The 12,863-nt window shown below is 41.2% G+C and overlaps 1 protein-coding gene across 8 annotated transcripts in view; it reads right to left on the bottom strand.

The window, feature by feature from the left end:
• The window catches only part of NUP98 (nucleoporin 98 and 96 precursor), a 128,357-nt gene that overhangs the window by 82,227 nt on the left and 33,267 nt on the right, over positions 1-12,863 (bottom strand). For 3 of the 8 annotated variants that reach the window (XM_063641257.1, XM_063641256.1, XM_063641252.1), the window contains 3 exons: positions 10,379-10,516; positions 8,054-8,141; positions 818-910 (listed from right to left, as the gene is read on the bottom strand). In XM_063641257.1, coding sequence (XP_063497327.1) covers positions 818-910; positions 8,054-8,141; positions 10,379-10,516 — 319 coding nt within the window. Of the gene's footprint in view, positions 1-817; positions 911-8,002; positions 8,142-10,378; positions 10,517-12,863 lie in introns of all 8 variants that reach the window. The other 5 variants (XM_063641258.1, XM_063641253.1, XM_063641250.1 and 2 more) reach the window with 2 other exon arrangements.

Genomic DNA, 12,863 nt, shown 5'->3' with positions numbered 1-12,863 from the left:
CAGAGTAAGACTCTGTCTCCATAATAACAGAGAGAGAGAGAGACAGGAAGGAAGGAAGGAAGGAAGGACAGACAGATGAATGCTCAGATGATAGAAGGAAAAAAAAAACAGATTAACTGGACAGTGGAAGCAGACTATGGAAATGGTTTGCAACTACATGACCACACCTGCAGTCAAACGAATTGAAAAAGTAGGCAAAACTCTATGTTTAATTAAACAACCTAGTTTTACTGTACATGCTAAAACACATATATTTTATGACCATCATCGTGCTCCAACTGTTTAAAAACAGCTGGGCAGGTAGAAGGGTCAGTATCTTCAAAGGCACTGAAAAATAGTTGTTAACAGTAGGAATCAGGGAAAAGGGGTGACACTGGTCTATATGACAATGGAACTAAATAAAATTCTCCTTGCAAAGAAGAATTACATCAGCATGTGCTCTTATTGCTCTGCCTTTCTATTAGGGCTTACTTTGATAAACAGTTTAAGGTCTCAAACCCGTTACAAAAGTAACATGGGGAAACTGAAAGTTAATGTCCTCATGACAATTCTCACATTAAATACTAAAAATCCGAAAAAGATCAGGACTATCAGAGGACATTTTGTAGAAAAGGGAGCATACAGCTTCTAAGACAAACATGCCAATATTTTAAAGCCTGGTAAAGCATAACTGCTGGGAATGTCTCATAAACGCAACTGGAAAAATGAAAGGTAGACTTCTTAATTCCAGTAATATAATCAAATAGATGTCTCAAGTTCCAGAAACTAGAAAGTCAAGTTGTGTCACTTCCTAGATCTCATGGTAGCAGTTTCTTACCTGTCCCAAATCCTGCACCAAGCCCAGTTCCAAGAGTCCCAGGTGCTGGTTTACTTCCAAAAATACTATTCCCACTGGTATTTGTGCCAAAACCTAGGAAGACAAAAGAATGAGTGGATTGTACTTTTAATGTAACTCTCAATTTCCTCTATAAGGGAGTTTAACACAAAGCAGTCTGACTCTAAATTGTGAACCTTTCAGTTATATTTAGGATTCCTAACGTGTAGGATAACTTTAAAAACAAAGAGTTTCACATATGCAAACAAGTCTTCATATTTACTTAAATACATTTCAGCCTTGAAATAATTCAGAGGCCACACACGGTAGCTCACACCTGTAATCCCAGCACTTTGGGAGGCCGAGGCAGACAGATCACCTGAAGTCAGGAGTTCAAAACGAGCCTGGCCAACATGGTGAAACCCCGTCTCTATAAAAATACAAAAGGCCAGGTATGACGGTGTGTGCCTGTAATCCCAGCTACTCGGGAGGCTAAGGTGGGAAAATCGTTTCAACCCGGGAGGCAAAAGTTGCAGTGAGCCTAGATCGCGCCACTGCACTCCAGCCTGGGCGACAGAGCAGGACTCTGTCTCAAAAACAAATAAAAATAAATAAATAAATAAAATAAAATAAAGAAATATCTATTCAATATAGGATAATATCAAAATTCAAGCCAAGTGAATGTGCTTGAGCTTTGGAAACACTGCCTTTGTAAGGCCCAAAGCTTTCAATGCATGTTTCAAGTTTATTTAGAAGAGAAATTAATTCCCCCTAACTTGCACTAAAAAAATGAAACAATTGGCCAGGCGTGGTGGCTCATGCCTGTAATCTCAACATTTTGGGAGGCCAAGGTGGGCGGATCATGAGGTCAGGAGTTCAAAAACAGCCTGGGGAACATGGTGAAACCCCGTCCTACAAAATATACAAAATTAGCCGGGCATGGTGGCGCATGCCTATAAACCCAGCTACTTGGGAGGCTGAGGCAGGAGAATCACTTGAACCCAGGAGACGGGGGTTGCAGTGAGCCAAGATCGTGCCACTGCACTCCAGCCTGGATAGAGGGAGACTCTGTTTCAAAAAAAATACAATAAAATAAAATAAAAATAAAACAATCAACAAAGACACTTTAACTGAACCTAAAGGTCCTTGCTAAGAAAAAAATTACCTACAAAACTTTCTATAGTAGCTTTTATTTTGAATAGATGAACCTAGCCTGGATAGTAACGTGTAGCTGATTACACATGGGAAGTCTCCTTCACTATGACCCACCATTTAGACAAAATCCTGTAATTCCACTTTAAAATCCACAGGTATCAGCCGGGCACAGTGGCTCACAACTGTAATCCCAGCACTCTGGGAGGCAAAGGTGGGTGGGTCACTGGAGGTCACAAGTTCAAGACCAGTCTGGCCAACATGGAGAAACCCCACCTCTACTAAAAATACACAAATTAGCTGGGCATGGTGGTGCACACCCAGAAGAATCCCAACTACTTGGGAGGCTGAAGCAGGAGAATCGCTTAAACCCAGGAGGCACAGGCTGCAGTAAGTCGAGATCGCACCACTGCACTCCAGCCTAGACGATATAGCGAGACACTATCTCAAAAAAAAAAAAAAAAAAAATCCATAGGTATCAAACAAAGATCCTATTCTGTACTGCTGCCATTACTTTTCTTTTGTTCACCTATGTCCACAAAGTTTCATTATTCCTTTTGGAACACAGTATCAACAAAACAATTAATGAATATGTCATTAATTTCTCATAAGAGAAAAAAATCACTAGCCAGAAAACCCTGTTTGTAAAACATATGAAGTCATTTAAAAGTCATAAAGCACTGGGCATGATGGCTCACGCCTGTAATCCCAACACGTTGGGAGGCAGAGGCGGGTGGATCACTTGAGGACAGGAGTTTAAGACTAGCCTGGCCAACATGTGAAACCTCTTCTCTACTACCACTAAAAAAAATCAGCTGGCTGTGGTGGTGCGCGCTTGTAATCCCAGCGATTTGGGAGGCTAACGCAGGAAGATCGCTTGAACCAAGGAGGCAGAGGGTTACAGTGAGCTGAGATCACACCACTGCACTCCAGCCTGGACAACAGAGCAAGACTCCATCTCCAAAAGAAAAAAAAAAAAATCATGGAGGAAAACTAGCCCAAAAAGATAACAAACAGAGTAAAGAGACTATTTTGGAACAGATGAAAGTATCACTAATATTATACTTTGTCGTGCCAGTATTTGGATTATTATCTCAATGAAAAAAATCAAGAAAAAAGCTGAAGAATATAAAAGTTTAAAAACAATCATATTTCATGTCATTTTAAAATCCAAGCAAGTAGGCTGGGCGCAGTGGCTCATGCCTGTAATCCCAGCACTTTGGGAAGCCAAGACAGGCAGATCACCTGAGCTGAGGAGTTCGAGGCCAGCCTGGGTGACATGGCAAACCCTGTCTCTACAAAAATACAAAAATTAGCCCGGTGTGGTGGTAGGCGCCTATAATCCCAGCTACTTGGGAGGCTGAGGCAGAGAACTGCTTGAACCTGGGAGGTGATGGTTGCAGTGAGCCAAAATCACGCCACTGCACTCCAGCCTGGGTAACAGAGCGAGACTCCATCTCGAAAAAAAATACATTAAAAAAAAAAATCAAATCCAAACAAGTAACCTGAATTAATTGCAATATATTTGACTTAGACATTCATTGAATCTCTTCTTGAATTCTTCTAATAGCTATGCCACAAAAATGGGGTGCTGCTTACTCAAGCATCATCAATTTTCCTTGATGAAAACACAGAAAATGTACTTGGAGATATTCTTTTTCTTTTTGAATAAAAATTTAATCAAAAGTGATCTTACAGCCCCATAAGCAGCAGAAAACAAGACACTCATGAACTACCTCAAACCCACAGGAGGGAAATAAATCCCAACGTACACTGTTTATACCACACATTTCCTCCGATTCTCACTGACAAGTTTATTGACTTGTAAAATTCAATTTTACAAATTACAATTAAAAAGACAATTCAAATTCAGCACACAAGTTGGTGAGACAACTCAGATAAAGATGACACCTTTCATTTTCATATCAGTGAACGTGACTGTAAATATATTCACACACCAAAAAAAACCTCTAAGCAAATCAGAAATCTGCAACCATCACTGCAACTTCTGCCTCCTGGGTTCAAGCGATTCTTCTGCCTCAGCCTCCCGAGTAGCTGGGATGACAGGCATGCACCACCATGCCAAGCTAATTTTTGTATTTTTAGTAGAAACGGGGTTTTACCATGCCGGCCAGTCTAGTCTCGAACTCCTGACCTCAGGTGATCTGCCAGCCTCGGTCTCCCAAACTGCTGGGATTACAGGCGTGAACCACCATGCTCGGCTTTTTTGTTTTGTTTTTTGGGGAGACAGTATATATATCTTAATATACATCACATATAACATCACATATATCTTAAAAAAATTTTATTGGCTGGGCGCAGTGGCTCACGCCTGTAATCTCAACATTTTGGGAGGCCGAGGTGAGCAGATCATGAGGTCAGGAGATCGAGACCATCCCGGCTAACATGGTGAAACCCCATCTCTACTAAGAATACAAAAAAATTAGCCAGACGTGGCAGCGTGGGCCTATAGTTCCAGCTACTTGGGAGGCTGAGGCAGGAGAATGGCGTGAACCCAGGAGGCAGAGCTTGCAGTGAGCTGAGATCGAGCTGCTGCACTCCAGCCTGGGCAACAAAGCAAGACTCCATCTCAAAAAAAAAAAAAAAAAATATATATATATATTTTATCAAGTGTAGCCTATATAAACACCCTTATAGTGTTCACATAAAAATAATGGGCTGGGCGCAGTGGCTCATGCCTGTAATCCCAGCACTTTGGGAAGCCAAGACAGGCAGATCACCTGAGCTGAGGAGTTCGAGGCCAGCCTGGGTGACATGGCAAACCCTGTCTCTACAAAAATACAAAAATTAGCCCGGTGTGGTGGTGCATGCCTGTAGTCCCAGCTACTCGGGAGGCTGAGGTGGGAGGATCACTTGAGCCCAGGAGGCGGAGGTTGCAGTGAGCTGAGATCACACCACTACACTCGAGCCTGGGAGACAGAGTGAGATCCTGTCTCCCCAAAAAACAAACAAAACAAAACAAAACAGCCAAGCGTGGTGGTTCACGCCTGTAATCCCAGCACTTTGGGAGACCGAGGCTGGCAGATCACCTGAGGTCAGGAGTTCGAGACTAGACTGGCCAACATGGTAAAACCCCGTTTCTACTAAAAATACAAAAATTAGCTGGGCGTGGTGGTGCATGCCTGTAATCCCAGCTACTTGGGAGGCTGAGGCAGAAGAATCGCTTGAACCTAGAAGGCAGAGGTTGCAGTGAGCTGAGATCGCGCCACTGCATTCCAGCCTGGGCGACAAGAGCAAAACTCCGTCTCAAAAAAAAAAAAAAAAGGAAAAAAAAGAAAAGAAATAATATTTAATTTTGAACATGAAGCATGCTACAAAAAAAAGAGCTTTATTAAACACACACATTTTCAAAGGGAGTGGAAATTGGTTCTTGAGGGACTAAAATATCACAGATTATGATAGTTTGTGGCCCTCCAAAGAGTCACACAACATAAACAGATGCACAGTATTTGTGTGGTATGAAAATCTCAGGGGAAGGGAGAAGATGATTAAGAAAAAACAGGCCAGGCACAGTGGCTCACGCCTGTAATCCCAGCACTTTGGGAGGCCAATGCCGGCGGACCATGAGGTCAGGAGATCGACACGATCCTGGCTAACACAGTGAAACCCTGTTTCTACTAAAAATACAAAGAAAAAATTAGCCGGGCGTGGTGGTGGGTGCCTGTAGCCCCAGCTACTCAGGAGGCTGAGGCAGAAGAATGGCGTGAACCCAGGAGGCAACACTTGCAGTGAGCCCAGATCTGGCCACTGCACTCTCGCCTGGGAGACAGAGCGAGACTCCGTCTCAAAAAAAAAAAAAAAAGAAAAAGAAAAAAGAAAAAACGGTCCCATTACAGCAAATACTACTTAAAAATGAAAAAATAGTCTACAAAGGGTCCATGGGGAAGGAAGTGATAATAGAAAAGGTTGAGAAACGCTAATTGACCCTTAACTATCTTTCCATTTTAATTTTATAGGAAAGAAATAAGTAGGGATGGGTGCGGTGGCTCACGCCTGTAATCCCAGCATTTTGGGAGGCCAAGGAGGGCAGATCACCTGAGGTCAGGAGTTCAAGACCAGCCTTGCCAACGTGGTGAAACCCCATCTCTACTTGAAATACAAAAATTAGCTGGGCATGGTGGCAGGCGCCTGTAATCCCAGCTACTCAGGAGGCTGAGGCAGGAAAAATCACTCAAACCAGGGAGGTGGAGGTTGCAATGAGCCAAGATTGTGCCATTGCACTCCAGCCTGGGAGGGAGGGGAGAGAGGGAGAGACAGACAGAGACACAGAGAGAGAGAGAAAGAAAGAGAGAGCGAGAGAGAGAGAGAGAGAGAGAGACAGATGCCAAGTATCTTACCCATGGTAACCAAGTCCACTGCCTCAAAACGGTTGTTTCAAACAGAGTTATGACCAAAAGGAATTATAGGAACTATAATCATTTCTGGCAGTGAATGAGCAAAATGACTAAAGGGGATTATAAAAATCAAACCAAACACATCAATTTAGGAATTGGTACCTATCAATGACCTATCTACCTTCTTCATGTAGCCGATAAACATATTAATCTTCCAATAGATGTTTAATATGATCTCTTTCTCCAGTACAAGATCGTTCAAAAGCTCATTAAAAAACTGTGTTAACTGCTGACCTACACCAAATAACTATGTCTTTGTACTCATCTCCCAAAAAGAATCCATCAGTGCTTAGTGATGTAGGTGGCACACCAAATCCTCAAGAAATATTTGAACCACTATTTCCCTTGACAAACAGAATAAACTTCCCATATCTGATCTGATAGATGCTGAATTTTGAAAACATAATTAGGTAGTTATAAGATATATTGAAAATACTGACTGGGCATGGTGGCTCACGCCTATAATCCCAGCACTTTGGGAGGCCGAGGCAGGCAGATCATTTGAGCTCAGGAGTTCAAGACCAGCCTGGCCAACATGGTGAAACCTTGTCTCTACTAAAAATACAAAAATGAGCCAGGCACAGTGGTATGTGCCTGTAATCCCAGCAACTCGGGAGGCTGAGGCAGGAGAATCGCTTGAACCCGGGAGGCAGAGGTTGCAGTGAGCCGAGATCGAGATCATGCCACCGCACTCCAGCCTGGGCGACAGAGTGAGACTACACCTCAAAAAAAAAAAATAATAATAATAATATCATGTTCCATAAAACTGGTTTACATTTTTCCAGCATATCTCCAAGACAGTAGGTTAAGGTTTTTAAAATTATTGTTCAATCTTTTCTGTATTTTCCAGATTTTCAATAACAAATATGCATACAATGAATATGCATTCAAAATTTTTGAAACGGTAAAAAATAAACTACTGAATAATTCCCCAAATCAGAAAGGTTTCAACCTTCTTCTATTATTTTTCTTATTTTATTTTTTCTTTAGAGACCTCCTTTCACTATGTTGCCTAGGCTAGAATGCAGTGGCAATTCACAAGTGTGATCATAGCACACTGCAGCCTTGAACTCCTAAGTGATACTCCTGACTCAGCCTCCATAATGGCTGGGACTACAGGTGCTCACCATGATGCCTGGCACATTTCGACTTTCACTAAGAATAACCAGGCCAGGTGCAATGGCTCATACCTGTAATCTCAGCACTTTGGGAGCTGAGGTGATATAAAGACCCTGTTCTCCACCAAAAAAAAAAAAAAAAAAGCAAAAACAAAACAACACAACAAACCAACAACAACAAAAATAAGAATAACCAATTATCTCCTGTATACTACCACAGGTTTGAAACCTGGCCTCATACAATGTGTTACTCAACCAAATGTGTTTCCTTTATGGTTTCTCAGATATTGCTGAAGTAATCCAAAGTAAATGAAAGGCAATTTACATGCCTACTAACTATCTCAAGCCATATCCAGGACTTTAAACCTTTCCCTCTGGTACTTCACATCAAGCTACGGCTTACCTGAGAACTTTTAAATATTTCCAATCATACGAATCAGGAGAATAATGTGTGGTATAGTCAGTGTAACTTTAAGAGAGCCAAACCTGCTTTTTATATGTACCAAAATTAGAAGTGTTTGTATTGGTTCCTAAAGTCAGGGTTGGTTTGTTACCAAAGAGCCCGCCACTGGTTGTACCAAATGAAGGTGCACTGGTTGTGCTGCTTCCAAATGTAGTAAGCTTGTTATTGCCAAACAGGGTCTAAAAAGAATAGAATACAGGAAAATTTAAAATAATATTAAGACACACACCAAACTAAATACAGGTTACCTCAGGTATACTGGATTGGGTATGGGGTGAGAGAAAGATGTCCTAACTTTCATAAAAAGGTAGAAAAAAGATGAATAAAGGCTATCAAAAAATAATCTGAGCAAGATTAACTTTATAAACACAGAATGCTTCTGGCCTGAAAAGTTAATGGTAACCCCTAAGGATTACCACTGAAACACAATGAATCCAATGAAACCAGATTTCACTGAGGCAAAGAAAAAAATAAGAAGGCCATCAAACATCTTTTTACCTGTTAAGAGAAATGTAGCAAATATTTGCTTTGCCAGAAGAAATCACTACAAGAAAAACTTTGAACATGCTACATGGATGTTCCTTGAAAATGCTATGCTAAGTGAAAGACACCAATCACAAAAGACCACATATTATGATTCCATTTACATGAAGTGTTCAAAATAGTCAAATCCATAGAGAGAAAGGAGGTTTAAGATGATCAGAGGAAAATCAGGAGTGACTGCCAATGACTATGGCATTTCTTTTTGGCATAATGAGTATGTTCTAAAATTAAATATGGTGATAGTTGCACACTTTGTTAATATACTAAAAACCACCTAGCTATACACATTCTTAAAGAGACAAATTGTAATGCATGTGTACTATACATCAATAAATCTGTCACTAGAAAGTACTAGAAGCCGGGCACAGTAGCTCACGCCTGTAATCCCAGCACTTTGAAAGGCCAAGGCGGGAGCATCACTTGAGGCCAGGAGTTACCAGCCTGGCCAACATGGCAAAATCCCACCTCTACTAAAAAATACAAAAATTAAGGCCAGGCATGGTGGCTCACGTCTGTAATCCCAGCACTTTGGGAGCCCAAGGCAGGTGGATCACGAGGTCAAGAGTTCGAGACCAGCCTGGCCACCATGGTGAAACTCCGTTCTCTACTAAAAATACAAAAATTAGCTGGGCGTGGTGGCGGGCGCCTGTAATCCCAGCTACTCGGGAGGCTGAGGCAGAGAACTGCTTGAACCCGGGAGGCAGAGGTTGCAGTGAGCCGAGATCGCATGCCACTGTACTCCAGCCTAGGCAACAGAGCGAGACTCCGTCTCAAAAAAAAAAATTAGCCTGGCATGGTGTCACACGCCTGTAATCCCAGCTACTTGGGAGGCTGACGCACGAGAATCACTTGAGCCTGGGAGGGAGAGGTTGCAGTGAGCCGAGATCATGCCACTGCAGTACAGCCTGGACAACAGAACAAGACTCGGTTTCAAAAACAACAACAACAACAACAACAACAACAAAAGTACTAGAATGTCTTGAAGCATTATATAATTTTCTCAATTTCTTACCTCAATTATCTGTCCAAAGTTTAAAAAAAGAAAAGAGAAATTTCAATCTCCATGAAAACAGGACCATATGTTTTAGGGACTTTGTGTTCCTTTTTTATTTTTTAAGACGGAGTTTTGCTCTTGTTGCCCAGGCTAGAGTGCAATAGCGCGATCTCGGGTCACCGCAACCTCCACTTCCTGGGTTCAAGTGATTCTCTTGCCTCAGCATCTCAAATAGCTGGGATTACAGGCACGCACCACCACATCCAGCTAGTGTTTTTTTTTTATTTTTAGGAGAGACAGGGTTTCACCAGGTTGGTCTCGAACTCCTGTCGTCAGGTGATCCACCCGCCTCGGCCTCCCAGAATGCTGGGATTACAGGCGTGAGCCACTGCGCCTGGCTCTTTTTTTCTTTTTTTAACCTACTCACAATAGCAAGTTCAAAGTTTCTTCCATGAGTACCTCAACAATTTCAACAACTTGATCAACCCCAAAAACATGTCATTCCCAAATATCATACCAATTTATCGTCTACAAAAGAGGGAAGAACTAGGAGTTAAAAATTATCTGATTCAAATAAAGCAAAAGAATTTCAATTTAGACTCAACAATTTAACCAATGCTATCAGAAGTATGATGCACACCAGCACTGAGGCAAAGAAATTTTAAAAGGGAAAGAATTTACTAATTGAAAACCAGACTGAAGTTAACCTGAAATTTCATTTTACATCAAATAGTTTTTTGTTCTCAAAATCAAATCATATTAGGCTGGTGCAATAATACACCCAATAAAAATACTTGCAAGACAGTCAAATCCTTAGAAGAAAATTCCTTTAACAAATTTACACACATCTTCAAATTACAGTCAACTGTAGAAACCTACCGAACCAACAGCACCAAATCCAGTATTGGTCTGCCCAAAGAGACCTGTTCCTGTTCCAAATGCTGTCCCAGTGCTGGTGTTTGTAGCTGTCCCAAAAAGACCCCCAGGCTGTGAGGCTTGGGTTACTCCAAATAAACCCTGCAAAGAAGTTTATATAGATTAAAAGATATCCTGTAATAGTTTCCATAATGAGTCTCAGATTAATAAAAAAAAAGTTATCATTTTTTTAAGCTTATATGACAGATATAAGGCTAAATAACTTATATAGATTATTTCCTTCAAAACAACCCTGAAAAGCAGGGAGTACATTTTTCAAAAAGCTCAGAGCATTTTAAAACTTGCCCAAGGTGCCACAGCTCCTGAGTGGTAGGACCAGAAGTTCAAACCTATATTTAAGCCCCTGTTCTTCCCAGGATGATGAACTCCAAGGTCTTAGGCATCTATTAAATAATAAGACTTTAACTCTCGTGCTCTAAGAGATGTCAGGGTTGCAACAGTGAAAGCAAAATAGTATGTCTGGGTCCTTCATTTTTAACGATTTGGGTGAAAAGAACTAATCAGTATCAAGCTGGGGAGTGGACTTAGACTCAAGTAACCAAAAATAATCAGCGAAAATAAATCAACATGGACTGAGGTACGAGTGTTAGGTTAAAGAGCCTTAATTCCTTTTTTTAATACGGAGTTTCATTCTGTTGCCCAGGCTGAAGTGCAGTGGCACAATCTCGGCTCACTGCAGCCTCTGCCTCCCAAGTTCAAGTGATTCTCTTGCCTCAGCCTCCCAAGTAGCTGGGACTACAAGGGCACGCCACCATGCCTAGCTAATTTTTGCGTTTTTAGTAGAGATGGGGTTTCACAATGTGCTCAGGCTGGTCTCGAACTGCTGACCTCAGGTGATCCACCCTCCTCAGCCTCCCAAAATGCTGGCGTGAGCCACTGCACCCAGCCAAAAGCCTTAATTCTAAATGAGAAACTATACTAATTTCCAATGAGCAGTCTGCATCATCCTATGTTTAACAATGTATTTTACTTACGCATTAATAAAGGAAAAATACTGTGCTAATAGACTTGCTGAATAGGGATTTAAAGTTTTATTGAGACACAACTCACACACCATAAAATTCACTCATTTATAGTGGACTATTCAGTGATGTTCTGCAACCATCCCTACTATCTAAATTCTTAACAACCCCCAAAAGAAATCCCAGACCTATCAGCAATTACTCCCCATCCCTAGGGAATCATTAATCTTTTTCTATGGATTTTTTTTTTATTCTGAACATTTAATATGAATGGAGTCATAAAAAATGTGGTCTTTTGTGATGGGCTTCTTTCAGTTAGCACGTTTTCAAGGTTCATCTGTGTTGCAGCATGTATCAGTACTTCATTCCAATTTATGGTTGAACAATATTCCATTGTATGCATATACCACAATTGGTTACCCATTCATTGTTAATAGATCTTTAGGTTATTTCTACATTTTAGTCATTATGAATAATGCTGTTATGTTCATTTGTGTACAAGTCTGTGTCTTATTTTTCTTTGGTAAATCCCAAGATGTACAATTGCTGGGTCATATCATAACTCTGTTTAACATTCTGAGGAACCACCAAACTGTTTTCTAAAGGGGCTGCACCATTTTACATTCCTACCAGCAATGTATCAGGGTTCCAACTTCTACAGGTTCAATACTTACTACCATCTTTTTTTTTTTTTTTTTTTGTTGAGTCTCACACTGTCACCCAGGCTGGAGTGCAGTAGTGCAATCTCGGCTCACCACAACCTCTGCCTCCCGGGTTAAAGAGATTCTCCTGCCTCAGCCTCCCCGAGTAACTGGGACTACAGGTGGGCACCACCATGCCCGGCTAAGTTTTTGTATTTTTAGTAGAGACGGGGTTTCACCATGTTGTCCAGGCTAGTCTCGAACTCCTGACCTCGTGATCCACCGGCTTGGCCTCCCAAAGTGCTGGGATTAAAGGTGTGAGCCACTGTGCCCAGCCTATTACTGTCTTTTTTAATTATATCTTTCAAATAGGTATAAAGTGGTATCTCATTTTGGTTTTCATTTGCCTTTCCCGGATAACTTATGATGTTAAGCATATTATCACACCACTTACCTATCTTCTCTGGAGAAATGTCAATTCAAATCCTTGGCTCTTTTTAAATGAGTTATTGTCTTACTACTGAATTGTAAGAGTTATTTATATATCCTGAATACAAGTCCTATATCACAGGTATGATTTTCAAGTATTTTCTTCCATTTACAGGTCTTTTCACTTTGATGATATCCCGTTGATATATAAATGTTTTTCTGCCATCTTTTTTTGTTTAGAGATAGGGTCTCATTATGTCGCTCAGGCTAGAGTGCAGTGGCCTATTCATAGCCACGATCACAGTGCACTGAATCTTCTAACTCATGACCTCAGTGATTCCCCGACCTTAGCCTCCTGAGTAGCTGGGATGACAAGCATGTGCTAAAAGGCCTGGC

This window comes from Symphalangus syndactylus, chromosome 6 (assembly GCF_028878055.3).
Source record: "Symphalangus syndactylus isolate Jambi chromosome 6, NHGRI_mSymSyn1-v2.1_pri, whole genome shotgun sequence".
NCBI lineage: Eukaryota > Metazoa > Chordata > Mammalia > Primates > Hylobatidae > Symphalangus > Symphalangus syndactylus.
The sequence above is the reverse complement of the archived record's forward strand: the minus strand, read 5'-3'. Positions and strand labels throughout refer to the sequence as shown.